Raw genomic sequence first — 16264 nt, forward strand, 5'->3', positions numbered from 1 at the left:
AAAATGTGCCAGCCCGCACTGACCTTATTTGTGACAAATATCTTTTAGATAATCAAAAAAAAAAAAAGAAGCTAAATACACTGAAAAAAATTATTTATGATTCCTTGGATTTCCTTTTTTTAAGTTAAGTGGTTGTAAACAATTAATTTGGGCTGAATTTAAACAACAAATTAAGTTGAACATTACTGAATTGGATTTGTTTGTTAAATCAACACATATTGCAACAATTTTGCGACATTTTTTCAGTGTATTTAGCATTTTTGAATATCTAAAAGATATTTGTCGCAAATAAGGTCAGTGCGAGCTGGCACATTTTAAATATATAAAATAATTTAATATAAAATATAAAAATACTTTTTTTTTTATCAGTAATTCATTCTAAATATAGCCTTTTTCACATACATTGCAATTTTATCGTTTACATTTTGCTGATAATCAACAAGTGGTTCTTTTGTGGCAGCTGGCATATGAACAAAATTCAGAAACTATTTAAAAATATCCTTAAGGGATAGTTTACCCCAAAATTAAAATAATTTACTCACATTTGACTGGTTCCAAACCAATTTGAGCTTTTTTTGTTTTTTGAACACAAAAGATGATATTTTGAAGAATGTTGTAAACTTGAAACCATGTACTTCTATTTCTTTCTACCAGGGATGTCAATGATTCGTTTGTGTTAAAAAAAAACTGGTTCAGAATTTAAAAACCAAAACCTGGTTTAGAACCACTCGAGGGCGAATAATTGATGACAGAATTGAATTTTTTCGTGTGAACTTGCTTTAAAAAAGATTGGTGACTTGAAAGCTTGTTTGTATACACATATAATGTACATACATCTCCATAGATATTTTTGTAGAGGTCTTGTAATTTGACCACTAACACATCTCTCCTATGTACTGTAAAAAAGGTGTTAATTAAGTTTACCACATTTTGTCATTAATATGCATGAATTTAAAAAAATATATATTTTTCTCTGGTTTGGTGATGTAAATTATACAATAAAACCTGCAATATAGCTGCCAGTATATATTTATGGGAAGCATCCACACACACACACACTCATTCATTCATTTTTTTTTTACAGCTTAGTCCCTTTATTAATCTGGGGTCACCACAGCGAAATGAACTGCCAACTTATCCAGCATATGTTTTACGCAGTGGATGCCCTTCCAGCTGCAACCCATCACTGGGAAGCATCCACACACATTCATTCACACACACTCATTATGTAATATATTGTTTATATATTGACACACGCAAAACAAGTCTTCTTGTATAATTTTATTAAGCAGTTGTATTTACAAATCATCTTTTTAATGGTAAATTATCAGTAATTAAATCTGTAACTTTACATTGGCAAGCCTCAGTGAGGTGCATCTTTGCACAGATCAACATAAATGCAGTTAAGAGAAGAACATCACCAGATTTCCTAAACTGGGTTTTAACGGCTGACTGAACAGCCCATGGAGACACTGAAAAGTATCATTTGAATGAGACTGCTGAGAAATACAGGGGAGAGACCAAAACCAAATTTCTTTAGATTTGTCTTAAGCTGGCTTGCGAAGCATAGATTGTCAAGTTTTAGCTCTAACGTTTGGTTAATTATAAATAATCTAAAATGACAGTGCAATTTAGAACATTTTAGGAAACTAAACTTCAACACAAATACTCCAGAATCTCATACCCCAAATTAGAATAATGGTATTACATTTTTTTAAATTATTATTATTATCGATGCTATGATATTGCTGCATTTGCAAGGACCAAACATATTATTTAATCTTTATGTGAAAAGAATGTGCATTAAGCCAGTCTGCTTGCTTAAATCAAGGGACTTTAAAAAGCAAAAGCTGTGCCATACAAATTAAAAGTATCAATCTATGACTGAAAAAAAAAGGTTTTGGATTTATTTTGAACATAACAGGTTATAGATGGGCAAAACAAATGACTTAAAATCAACGTTTTCACTGCATAAACTGAAAGAACACGTCTGAAGAAGAGGATTACTCCGGTCAGAGAGATCCCACATGAAATCACTTTTCATTCATGGTTAACATGCAGCGATTCTTTTCCTTGGGAACTTAAATAAGAGTACATGAAGATCCCAGTATTTCACTTCACTTATGAATCCACACAGACTTTCATAGAGAGGAATAAGACATGACGACGTGGTTCACTCTTCAATGAAACCTGTCAATATATTTTTGAACTCTAATGGACACTTCAGCTTAGTTCTTCTTAAAGCGTGTATAAACGCACACATCGTTTTAATATTGGGCCCGTTTCACTACAGAAACTTGATTTGTAAATTTAGAGGAGGAAAAAAAAGAAACATTTGCTTTTTCTTTTTAAGAAGCAAAAATTGTTTTGTAAAACAACTAAAATAATCGTACAAAAAAAAAATTTGATAAAGCAGTGTGTGGAATAAAACATCTTACAGCGATATAATCAAACATTTCTTTTTTTTAAAAATCCAGTCCAATATCACAATTTCAATACAATCTACAACCCCATTTAAAGCACTGATAAATATAAATCAAAATGCATGTTTAAATTCTGTATATACTTAAATTTATGTAAAATGTGAGCAAATAGAAAAAAAGGTGTGATAAACAAACAAACAAACATCTCTGAAACAGAGGCGAGGACATTGCACTCCCTCAGGATAAATGGGTCTTACATTGGTGTCTTCCTTAAGAAAAAGGCTGACTTATCATTAAGTTGTCCCTTTGTGTTAAAGTGCCCACCATGCTAAATTGGCCCCTCCCACCAGCGGCCCGCTTTAAAAGTCGGCTCCTCCTAAATCGAGTGCCCTTCCCAGTAGGCCACTTCAGTGGGATGACACTGGCCCACAAAACCTTACAGGTAAAACTGTGCAAAAGTGCTTTCTGTCTTACTTGTCGTCCCACACGCCTCTTTCATACATCTCTTGGTCCGCCAGGAATCAGCATTGTGTACAGTACAGCTAGCTCAGTGTTTAACTCAAACGCACCTCTACACCCCACTCTCTGCAAGGGAACCCCTGCGATAAAACCCAGAAAAGAATTGTAAAACCAGCTCTAAAAAGAGTATAGATACTATAAAGTGGCTTAAGCAATCTTTCTGACATCTTAACTGTGGCACAACCAAAAAAAAAAAAAAAAAAAATTCAACAATCTCCATTATTTCCCTCTCAAATCTTTCCTCAATCTTCTTGAACAGGCCGATTCTGGTGACTGACCATTCAGCTTGTTGATGCGATTGGGGTGCATGGAGTCTTGAGTCTGTCCGCATGCTTTATTGCTCTAAAGACACTGAGAGAGAGAGAGAAAGAGAGAGAGAGACAGAAGGACTGCTGTGAATGAAGACACAAATATCAGAGAACGAAGAGGTAGTATTCTAGAAGAAAGAGAAACCGAGCTAGAGAGTGAAGGGAAGATAGAGGGGAGAGAGAGAGAGAGAAGGCATCAGAGGAACCATAAGTTATCGTGCTAGCAGCTTGATGAGGTTGGCGCACATCTCGAAGAACTCTATGGTGTGGCTTCCAGGACGGGGGAGGATTTCTCCACCGGTGGAATCCACAGACGAGGTAAGAGAAGAGGCCAGAGAGCCTTCCGCCACTTTACTTGCGGAAATCGGAGGCGTGGAAGGTGCAGACGCTTCGCCTTTTGCAGCGTCCTCACATTCGTTTTTCTCACTTTTGTCGTTCTTTAGGGTAGTCCGGTAATTCCCGACTGAGCCCGAGCGGTGAGGTGTAGCGGTTCCTGATTTTACCTCCATCATGTCATCTGAACGAAACAATCCAGAACAAAACTGATAACGTCAGATGATGAAGCATACAGAAAACACACTTTAAAACAGGGGTGCCCAAACTTTTTAGTACAAAGGGCCAAAAACCAAATATGCTTGAAAGAAATTGGCCGAAGGTATATATACCAAACCATATTAGATTAAAGTTGCCATGGGTAAATTACTTATTTATTAGAAAAAATACTTTAAATCGTAATAACTAATGCAGTATGGCATTAAAATGATAACCTATTACAATAAAAACATAAATAAATCACATTTGTAACACAGTGGAATTCAATGGAGAATACACTAGTCAAGAAGAGTCTGCCTTTGCCTTCAAGTGTCCTCTACCCGTCGGGTTACAGTACTGTATGTGCATTCATTCATTCATTTTCTTGTCGGCTTTGTCCCTTTATTAATCCGGGGTCGCCACAGCGGAATGAACGGCCAACTTATTCAGCAACTTTTTATGCAGCGGATGCTCTTCCAGCCGCAACCCATTTCTGGGAAACATCCACACACACGCTCACACGCTACGGACAATTTAGCCTACCCAATTCACCTGTACCACATGTCTTTGGACTATGGGGGAAACCGGAGCACCCGGAGGAAACCCACGCGAAGGCAGGGAGAACATGCAAACACAGACACACAGAAACGCCAACTGAGCCGAGGTTCGAACCAGCGACCCAGTGACCTTCTTGCTGTGAGGCGACAGCACTACCTACTGTGCCACTGCCTCGCCCCTGTATGTGCATTTAAACTAAATCTGATTTATTTACAGTTTCATTTAAACATCTAATTTCAGTTAGCTTTTAACAATAAAACAAACAAGAACACAACCAAACAAACAATAAATCAAAAGGTTACATTAGATTACAAATGACAATCTCTAAACAATCCCATCATTCTTCCTCTATTTTGAGATGGAATAACGGGCCAAATCAAAGATTTACCATGGGCCAATTTTGGCCGTAGTTTGGGCATCTTTGCTGTGGAACATGAATGGGAATCATCAGGAATTTAACAAATTTGATTATGATTTGAGGCAGTTCTTGTTGCATTTACTGCTGTCGGCAAACAAACAAAAAAGCAGAGCAGATATAACAATTCAGGAATGCAACAACTGATTTTTTGGAATATATTCTTAATACATATCAATTTTAATTTAAAATTACTGGCAGATTCTGATACTATTCATAATATTTACAAGCTCACTTATTTAAAATAAAATTCTAAAACATCACTTTTGGTCAATAAAAATTAGCAAAGTTAAAACTAGCTCGGTTATTGCTGCATCAAATCACTTTTATCAGACTTACAACTATTCAGCATCTTCTCTGTGTTTCATAATCTCATTTGCATGACTGTTGCACTGAATTCATTTTTGTTGGTATTATTAAAGCAATAAAATGAGTAAATAAATATTCATGGAAACACAGTGAGATTTACCGTCTATGCTCCTGAAGTCTAGTAAATAGGTCCTGCTGTCCACTTGGTAGAGCTGGAGGCTCATCTTTGTATGCATGCCAGTGACTGGGTTCTTCCTTCGCACTCTCAAGTAATAAGGATTTACTACCTATCAAACAAAGAGAAAAAAAGTCAACAGGATTAATAAATCTGCCTGTAACAGGCCTAAAGTTCATTAATATTTAACTTGAAAAAGACTCTGCCGACTTGTTCAATACACTGTAATGCAATTTGCTTTTGAGTTTGAATGGCATCTATTCCTGAACAGCAGTAAATACTGCCTCACATGATAAGACAGACCGCCGTGAGATAAAACAAAGAATTAGATCCACTAAATTAAAGGCATGCAGGTCAGTTCAGCCTAAAACTGATAAGTCATTATAGTCAAGCATACTTGAACTTCAGCCATATAAACACTTTCAGTCACCGGCTAACAATCAATGCCATGTCAAAGGCATAAAACAAAGCACACGTCTCTGAAGCTCTGCATTCAAAAGCACTCTTCAATTCACTTAATAAAGAGCAGAATATTCAGGTTTAGATACTTTTAAAATGTAAAGATACAAAACGTCTATTTATTATGGCAGCAGCTATGATACCTTGTCGGATAACAATAATAATGCTATAACAAAACTTAAGCATGGCCGATTAAAAATATAACATACTGACTCTCTGCAATTTTAGGTCAACTACAGTTTGATTTTCAACATGATTGCTTTACATTGATAAAGAGTTACAGTGAGCACACTGACAAAGTTAAAAAAGCGTTCCATTTCAAATAAATGCAGTTCCTGAACTTGACAATAACAATTTTGCCAAACAATGTTAATATTCAAAACAGTAAACAGTTAAGACACGCCACTTAATGAGGATTAGCTGAAAGTGTTGGACACAACGCTAAAAAGCCTTTTTAGAATATTGTTCAGTGCATTTTCTAGTGATTGGTTGCAGCTAAAAGAGCATCAGCTGCGTAAAACATACAGTAGGCTAGAAAAGTTGAAGGTTCATTCCACTGTGGCAACCAAAGATTAATAAAGGGACTAAGCAGAAAACAAAATGAATGAATGTTTTGTGTGCTTTTAAAGGAGACCCATTATGCCTTTTTTACAAGATGTAAAATAAGTCTCTGATGGCTCAGAGTGTGTGTGTGTGTGTGTGTGTGAAGTTTCATCTCAAAACACAATGAATTGTTTTGCATAGCAGGTCCCCTTTAAGACTGGATTCAAGCATTGTCTGAAGTATTTTTGAAGGCTGTTTGTATAAATTGCTATAACGTTTCAAAATATTTCTGTATTTTTAATGATAGATTGCAACCTTGAGGGAAACATAAGACTTGCAACATTAAAATAATGTTCCTGACCCCAAATTGAACAATAGCATACCATTAAATAGCAGTACTTAATACTTAAAGTTCCATTTACATGTCATAACAATATGAGTGACAAATAGCAAACTGTTTTTTTAACGTGTTGTTTGCCTTTGTATGTGTAAGCATGTGTGTGCAAGAGAGTGAGAGGTTGAGTCCCCCCACCAAAAAATAAATAAAAACACTTTCCCACAAGGGTCCATTGGAATTTACTCTAAGATCACAAACCTCAAGGGGACAAGCAGAATAAATACACCGCAGCCATCTATTTTTACCACTCTTTCCCCATTACTGGAAGTTATGCTTTCCAGGCCCTACATGGGCAAACTTTTCTTTGTCTGGATGTAATTTAATCCCACAGTCTCTTGCAACACCATACTGTATGATTCATCTTAAAGGGCCAGCTAGCACAACATTTTTGTCGCCGTTTACTTACCCTCACATCTTTCAAAACAATGAAACAAAAGTGGACAAAAACAGCTAAAATTCATCAAAATACTGTATTATTTGATAAACAAGTCATGAAAATGTGGATAATTTTTCACAGTCGTATTTAAGACCATTTTGAATTAAACTTAAGATTGGTTAATATAATGGTCTCATTTGTAAATGTAATACAGCAAATTATCTGTGGACTAGTTAAAGATAGAAATATAAACTTAAATGTCTTTAAAAAAGCACACAAAAAAAATAAACAAACACGAGATTCCAAAATTCATGTTTATGTTGTTTGTCACAAAATTGCAAAAAGCTGCTACTTTTATTTGCTGTTAGTTAATTTTAGATGCAAAACTTGGTGTAATTCCTTGAAGGTCCAGGAAAATGAAACAAACTTTTTTTAGAAGTTAGTATCAGTATTTTAGTTTCAAGGATATCTATAAGACAAAACAGTGACCAAGATATAAAACAAGGTATAAAACTGACAAAAAGCCTGGAGTTTGTCACCTGCCAAAATAGATAAATTTTTCCCCAAGTCACTTCATACTTAAGTTTTTCTTCAAATCTTGACCAATTAAAATGCTCTCTAGTATCTGACATGTCCTGCCGCCTTCAAGATACTTTGCTTTTCATTTGATGTGCTTGAGCTCAACCACTCACTGGCAGAGCTGTGATGAAAACCAAATGCTATTGGTCATTTTTAAAAAGGGGCAGGGCTACTTTATGTCCTGCCTTCTCTTCGTATTTAAGTTGAGATTACAACAAACATCGAATAAAAATGCACATTTCAAAGCACTTCACAGGACCTTTGTGTGTTATTTTTGAATATTTTCAGGTTGTTGTTGGTTTGGAACCCTTTGATGAACATTTATAGAACATTTTGATGCATGTCCTGAGCTTAGACATAACTAAATCCATTTATTCCCACACTGCCACTCCTTTAACACGGTTTCATCATGACAAATTAATTATTTATGACCTATAACACAACTCTTCAGTGAATTTAAGGGTCTAAAATTTGGATTTGTATTTAGACACTTTAAGAAACCACAGAAATCCAGATTTCAGAATGAATCTTCCTTTTAAATACTAAACAACGCACTGATCCTATAAGTTTAAAGTAGCAGACCCCCTACTTTCTCGAAAAAAAATCCACAAAGTGACGCAAATTTTTGTCGCAAATTTTTTTTTTGAATTGCAAAAAAAAAAGACAAAATAAATCTTTAAAAAAGGGGGTCTAACAAAAAAAAAAAAAGAGTAATAATAATCACATGCACAGAGGCTTACCTTCCACTCATAGTCCAGCTGCTTCATGGCACGACAGACCTCGCTCATGATGTCATTCGGCCTGCTCTGGCTGCGGATTCCCAGGTGCCACTTGGCTCGCCGTACACCAAGATGCTTGGACTTCTGGGGATTAAGCTCATCTAGTGTGTGCCGAGGACGTGGCTGAGACTCAGCCACTAGGAAGGGCACTCGCTCAGGGTGAACCTTAGCTGAGTGATGAGCGGGAAGATCGTCTAGGAAGCTGTCTGGCGGGCTGGAGGCCAAATAGAAGTCTTTGGCTTCGCTCATAATGCGGCGGTTGTCTATGATCAAGTGATAGGCCACAGCAAGAGGATCCTGGTGATTGCGACTGCAGAGGAGTCGAGGGAAGAAGAGAGAAAAAATGATCTGACTCAAATATCTGACTCCCAGGAGCCTGTTCTTTAAGCAGTTCGTTTAAAAAGATGAGTTAAACTGGGTTCACGCTACATGGTATCCTAAATCCCAACCAATAGATTATATGCACAGCAAGTGTTTTCCAGCCACTGATAAACTTCCAGTAAAAGTTTGAAGTGACTTTTCAATGATACAAGGTTCTTTTACAGCATGATAATGTGATTTAATTAAAGGAGACCTATAATGCCCTTTTTGGTACCATTGAGCTATTTTGGTGATTGTCGCTTTAAATTCAAATGAGATTTTGCTATTTTTAAAAGAGGGTGGAGCTTCAGCTGTCAGCACAGAGGCAGATTCACAAACAAGACTATGCAAATGAAGGAGAAACTGTGACCAATAGGTGGGGCTTTCCCCGTCTGATGACATGTACAAAGGGAGACTTGTCAACCAAAGCCTTTCTGCACACAGATTTTATCAAGTGTGATCATAAAAGAAATTAAATTATTAAATTTTTACCATTAGAAGCTGGTTATATTTGCAGACTCTTGCCACACGACTGTGTTTAAAGCAATGATTTTTGCCTTATTTAAATATAATCAGTTAAATAGGCTTAAGCATGTATTTAGTAGTTCAAATGTAAAACAAAATGAGCAGCAGAAAAATCTGACTTTGTTTTTATAATTATAGTTTAGATAAAGATTAATGTGAAAAAGTCTGTAATGCTATCGTTTCATTAGAAGAATTTATTTTACAGCAAAACAAAATGCACATGTACTGTAATATTACCAAAATTTATCAAAAGAAGGGCTGTTGGATTTTTGTTGTTTTGAAGTGACTGTCTTTATGGATGGCTTACTGAACTATCCAATTTAATAAAACGCTCAAAAAAGCAGATGAAACTGCATTCTAACTGGATACATCTTAACTGCAGTTTGTACCCTTCCTGTAATTTGTGCTTTAAAACTCTCTCCTTTGTTGTGGTGCAACATAACGAAACTATTCACCTCAAACGGCAAACACAGTGATGCAGAACCAAATTAGCACACAAACCTGTACAAGCAGTTGAGCACCTCCTCCTCAGTGCACTCACACTTCTCACACACCTCCTTCAGCGCCTCCTCATCAATCATATTACTGCTATATGCAGCGTCTTCAGGGAACAGATACTTGGGAAGATCCTGCTTAAACCACTCGTCCTCCCTGACAATGGAAAGCAGTGGAAAAAAAGGAAATAAATTTACTTGCTTTTTCCCAAATATTAAGGTGCAGCCATATTACACAGGTCCATTGTACTTTGTCAAGAGAGGAATAGAGAAAAAAAAGCTCGGCTCATACTAAAGTTATTTTCAAACTAAGGGTGCACTATATTTTGGCAAAAAATGGTTATTAATTTTTTTTGGCTGAAAGACAAAAATGGCTGAAGATATATGCCAAAAAAGCATATCAGGCATGTGATCAGCCAAGAACAAAAAAGAAGGAAGACGAGACAAGATCATGGGAATTTAAATAAAATGAATTATAATTCAAAAAATGTATATAAATAATAATCTTTAATTAAATATTTGACATTGGCCAAGCAATGCGTTTCATTTTTTGTTTATATAACTGTAAAGGTTTAGCAGTTTATTGGTGACCTAAGTAATATTTAATAGGCTCATACTTTGTCAGTCAATGTCAGAACAGATTCACACATCGCCACTAGATGGCGCCACTAACTTTGTTAGATCTCTTGTGTCCACAGAATATAAATTTCCCTGTAATTTAATCAACTCTTTATTCCAAATGTGATAAACTACTAGTCATTTAACAATTCGAACTGTAAAAATATAAAGTCCAGTTGAAATAAGAATCATAATATAGTCTACTTTACCATTCCACCCTGAAAATAAATAATCATTCATAGATTTTATCACTTTCAGTTTCCCTTTCCTTCAGTTTAGTTCATTCTAATTATAAAATATATTTAAAAAAAAAGTATAATATCATCTAAACTTATGACACTTTCAGGTATAAAAGTTGAGGTGCTATGCTGTAGCACTGAATAAATGAAGACAAAAAAAGAGAATAATAACAAATGTGAGTCCTGCAGCTGTATTTATAATGTACATAGAGCGCACATGGTCGTGACATGCAAATGTGAGAGTGGAAAAAGTGTGCACAGCCGCACATGCATTTAAAGCGATTTCATAATCTTGCATATTATCAGCAGCTTCATCACATTGACTACACAATATCATTATGTTATATACTCAGTAGCCTAGGTAGGTATACAATTATATCCCTAAAAATGTCTGGAATTAAGCAGATCGTCTGCTTTGAGGACAATGAGCCTCGCTCTTCCTCCAGCTCTGTGCCTTTCACGCTTATAAAACTTTTTACACCACAAAACCCAAGCATTTCAATAGCTTGCACCACGCAAATTAGCTCAATAATACACTTGGTAGATATTTTGCTCATGTTCTAGTACACTCATCTTTGAATGAACTGCACATGCTTACCAGAAAAGCAAAGTCTGTTTCAATAACAGAACTATTTGGTATATACCTATTCCTGCTGCTAGCAAAAGTTCTACTGTGCTGTCATGACAAAGCCTCTTAACTCATTTACTGTCAAATAAAAAAATGGAAGCAAATAAATTGTGTGAGTTTTATTTTGGCTTGTGTTCAAGATATAGAATTTCTGTTTCAGCACAGAATTAATTTTGGTGAATCTCTACTTCAAACCAAGCAACTGTCTACTGTATAGTAAAGTCACTGGACCAACTAATTGGTTTTGTTACTAAATGAAGCAGACAATGGGTGGTGCAGTTTCTGACCGAATCTCTTTGATGGTGGCTCTCTTCATGGGGTCCACTTGGAGCATGTGTTTTAGAAGGCTTATAACGGAGGGGTTCAGATACTGAGGCGTGAAGAAGATCCCATCGCAGATCTTCTTGAACAGTGTTGGCACGTGGTCGTCATCAAACGGCAGCGTCCCGCACAGTAGAGCGTACAAAATCACTCCACTGCTCCAGATGTCCACCTCGGGCCCTGCGTATAACCTGCATCAGCAAAATTAGTGGAGACGATCTTGAAAGCAGCATTTAGTAATAGACTGGAGCAGACTTTTAAGAAGATTATTAAAAAACACACACACACACAAATGGAAAGAGTACCTTCCAGAGATGACTTCTGGAGCAGCATAGTTAGGAGAGCCACAACTCGTCCTTAGAAACTCTCCATCTGACATCATGTTTGATAAGCCTACATGAGAAATACTCTAAGTTCAAGTCTCTATAGCTTCAAATATAAAGGTTACAACAAGAGTAAATCCAGCAACAACTGAACTGTTTTCTCAAAAATGAAGAGTTGACTTACCAAAATCTGCAATCTTGGCATTCATGTGCGCATCCAGCAGGACGTTCTCAGGCTTGAGGTCTCTGTGCACCACCATATGTCTGTGGCAGTAATCCACCCCTGAGATGATCTGCTGGAACAGACGCCTGCTCTCCTTCTCATCCAACTGACCAGACACAAAGGACCGTGTATTATTTTAACTGAACATTCTCCATTGTACTTTTCCCAGTTGTAATGTCTAATATGTGATTTTTATGTCATATGTATTACACAGTAAATTTGGTGAAAAAAAAAATATCGTTAACGTTTCTTTTTACTCTGGCTTAATTTACTTAATTAAATAAACAGTAGGAAATTATTATTGCTAAATATTACTACAATTTAAAATGCATTATTAATTTACAAATGAATAGTATATCAGTAACAATAGCTATATCTAAACTTAAAAACAGCTCTATTCCATCATTAAAATGGTATAATGTCCAGAATACATTCATCAATTTTGTCTTTAAAATGGTCAACATGTATAGATGACTTGTATATGGCAGGATGGCTCATTGGGTAGCACTTTCGCCTCACAGCAAGAAGGTCACAGGAAATTTAGGATTTCAAGAATACAGATGATTTAATCACTGAATCCTACAGTTATTGGTAAACAATTGTTTTCAAAATGATTGCACTTCCTCTTTCTGTTGAGCTGTTGTATTGACAGACATGCAGAAGCTCTACGATGGATTTGTGGAACAATGTGAGCGGTGATTAAATCACCACAAATATGGCTAATCGAATCAATGTTAATCTTGATTTGATTTTAATCATTCAAAATTGAAGATGTACCTTGCCATTTTTACAGATGTAGTCGAAGAGTTCTCCTCCAGACACATATTCCATCACCATGAAGATGTCTGTCGGTGTGCTGATAACTTGGTAACTGCCAAAGAAACAAAATGCACAATCCTCTAAAAATTACATCTGATATTGTATATGAGTATTTTCATATAATTCAAAATAATTACTAAATAAATCCATTCAAGAAGGTTTAATGATGAATTCAGGAATGAGGTTTTTTGTTGTGGTCAAACTATGCAGGTTGCAATAACATGGCAAAAGTAAATCCCCCCCTAATGGGTTTGAGATGAGAGTGGACAGCTACAACATTACTCCATGTCTTCTTTTTTTAATAGCAAATGTTTTTGATGACTGACTTCATATGTCTTTTTCTTGCAGAAGTAAAAACTGAAAAGTTTCACAGCATCATAAACAAAGATTTATATCTTTTTTCCAAGTAGTAAGAAATGGCAATCCCCTTTTTTCCAATCATCTGTAGTTCTGTGCACGTCTTGTCTCTTTTCCAAGCCACAAATAAAGAAAAAAATGCAAGGATTGTCAATTTATCACACATGAGTGTGAATGAATGCTCCCACATGATTACTCCAGGATAAATATCCATTACAATCACACAAAACATTGACTTATTATTTACGACTATGTGTAGATCAAATGTGTGCATTCTCTCTGACAAATAATAATTATCATTATTAGTAGAGCACTAAGGGCATGGATCTGCCAAGAAAACACAAAACAATGTATTGGCTAATTGTGCATTATTTATGACAAAAGAGAAAGGAAACATCTTATGGCATATAATTTAAACTAGTGTTGGACTGATACTTTTTCTAACAGGTCAATGTCTATATTTTAGAGACAAGAGCTGCTGATTTCTAATACAAAGCAGATAAATATATATATTTTTTTATATGTAAATGTAATATTTAGATTTACATTAAAGTTTCAATATAGTACTTCAAAAATACATTTTTCAATTTTAAAAATATTTTTTTGATAACTAATTAAATTGGGGGAAAAAAATCAATGTTAAACTTTCCTAAACAGATCATGTTTACTCACAGTTTGATTATGTGTGGGTGACGAAAAAGTTTGAGATTCTGGATTTCACGTCGAATTTTCCCCACCACATCCAGACTGCGGATCTTCTGTCGGTTTAGAATCTTCACGGCCACTTGATGCTTCGTCAGCTCATGCTGGCCAACTGAACAGACAGGTTGAAGAGACAAATGTTTGCAATGACTTATCAAGATCTGGAGAATGTTTTTATAAAAAACATTAAAAACAGAACTGACTGTCATACCAATTTTAAAGGAAAATCATCCTGAATATTTAACTTCAAACTCGTATCCAAACTCAAAGTCATTGCTGATGGGTAAAAATTTATATATATTCTGAATGCATGTGATAAAAAATGCAGCAAACCTCAAATATGACCCTGCATCATTATAGCGATGTGGAGTTTGATGATGTTTGATTGTAACCGATTAAATTGTCTTCAAAATCTGCATTTGGAGAAATACACTACAAAGTGCACACTGCAAAGCCAACTAATTACAGAACTAGATTATTTTCAGATATAATCACACTAAACTGGTCAAAACCCCACAAGATTTATATATAAACACAGTAGGTTTACATATATATATTTATGATGACGATGTGTGCAGGTCTTAAAGGGACAGCAAAATAATGTATACTATGCATGCTGCCACTTCTCGTTAATGAATAATTCACCAAAATAAAGAGAAAATATTCTGTCAATACTGGCTCTTCCTGATGATGTCCATAATAGGCATGGGACGATAGCCATTTCAAGGTATACCGTGGTTTGGAAAAGTCGAGGTTTTAAAAAGGTATGCGTTATGTTATTTGTTTAGTACATTTTTTAGGACAACAGTATCTCCAGCAAAAAAACAAAAACAAAGATGGCATTTTAAATTGTAAAGAAATCTGTGTTTTTGAAAAACGAAGACAGCAGAAGTCAACAATTGATTTTAATTATTCAGCTAGACATGATTACTGTGGCAAATATTATAAATCGTTCAGAAAATAAAATATATTGTTTTCAAAGAGGAAAAAAGTTGCAGTTTTTTCCCCAAATTTAAAAAGAATATATTTTAAAGCAGTAATCACAATACTGTGATATTTTTATCCAAAGTTCTCATACAGTCAAAATCTTATACCGGCCCTTGCCTAGTCCATAATCTGTTTTAATATCTCGTGCAAAACAGACAAGAATATATTAAAGAAGATAGGTTATTAAACGGTTTCTGGGTATTATAAAAAATACTCTGGAAGTCAGTGGGAGCAGCGAATGTTGGGTTACTCACATTCTTCAAAAACACCTATGTTTAAAAGTAGAAAATCATTCAGGTTTAAAACATCTTGAGCGAGTAAATGCTGGAATTGTCATTTTTTTAGTCAACTATCCCTTTAAAATGTACAACAAAACATTATATTTATATTTGTTCAATCAATTGGTTAAATGCTACTGCTAAATGCACCTGCTGTATCAATTCAGAAAAAAATAACCACTTTTTGATTTATTTGTATATTATGTGTATTTGACCTTTGCTCATTTTATCTGTTATTAAAACATGACAAAGATTTTTATCTTTGGGCAAATTGGTCTAAATGTCTGTCTTTTTTTCTCTTTTTTTTCAAACAACGTTCAATATAGCAAAAAAAAAAACCAACATAAAATAGTCTTTGGAAAAAAAAAAGTGTCTGTGGTAATGGCTGTGCTTGTCCAAATTTATAGGTCACTCTTGCAATATTGTTATTTATTTCCCCAGTGTTAGTTCCTGTCAGAAAATAACACATTTGCTTTTATATGCATTTTAAAAAGGGACATTTTTCATTCAGCTTCTGATGAATTGTCATCCCTTACAAAAATCGCTGCATTTAAGATCTGACTTCTGACTTCTAATGTTGGTGCCTGCATTTAAACTTTTTTTGTCTCTTTTTTTTGTTTTAATAACCTAATGAATGCTTAAGTCTATTTAACTGATCATATTTGAATTGCATTACAACATCGATGCTGTAAAAGCAACCTTATGAAATTGAAAGTAACCACATTAAGTATTCACCGGAAGTTCATCATTGGATGATAAACACTAGGGGCTCTATTTTGTAAATTTTATTTTGTATATTTCAAAGTGCAAATTGCAGGGCACAAACGCATTAAGGGCGTGTCAGAATCCACTTTTGCTAATATAAGGATGGAAAAATCAGCTTTGCGTCGTGGCGCAAAACATTGAGAAAGCTGAAACACAGAATGCGATGTAAAAGAGTGAACCTCGTGCTTCAGCTTCTTCTAAGACTGGATCTTGCTGCATCAGTTAGTGCTGAAGGTCATACGTTGAACTGCTCC

At 35.2% G+C, this 16264-nt stretch overlaps 1 protein-coding gene across 1 annotated transcript in view; it reads right to left on the reverse strand.

Moving 5' to 3' along the window:
- Positions 1–3262: 3262 nt before the first annotated feature.
- Positions 3263–16264, reverse strand: part of prkaa1 (protein kinase, AMP-activated, alpha 1 catalytic subunit) — a 15219-nt gene continuing 2217 nt past the window's right edge. Inside the window, 9 exon segments of the mRNA NM_001110286.1 lie at positions 3263–3767; positions 5224–5350; positions 8333–8681; positions 9758–9907; positions 11523–11747; positions 11862–11949; positions 12064–12208; positions 12880–12973; positions 13951–14092. Coding sequence (NP_001103756.1) covers positions 3463–3767; positions 5224–5350; positions 8333–8681; positions 9758–9907; positions 11523–11747; positions 11862–11949; positions 12064–12208; positions 12880–12973; positions 13951–14092 — 1625 coding nt within the window. The 3' untranslated portion in view covers positions 3263–3462.

Source organism: Danio rerio, chromosome 5, assembly GCF_049306965.1.
Source record: "Danio rerio strain Tuebingen ecotype United States chromosome 5, GRCz12tu, whole genome shotgun sequence".
In the NCBI taxonomy this organism is placed as follows: domain Eukaryota; kingdom Metazoa; phylum Chordata; class Actinopteri; order Cypriniformes; family Danionidae; genus Danio; species Danio rerio.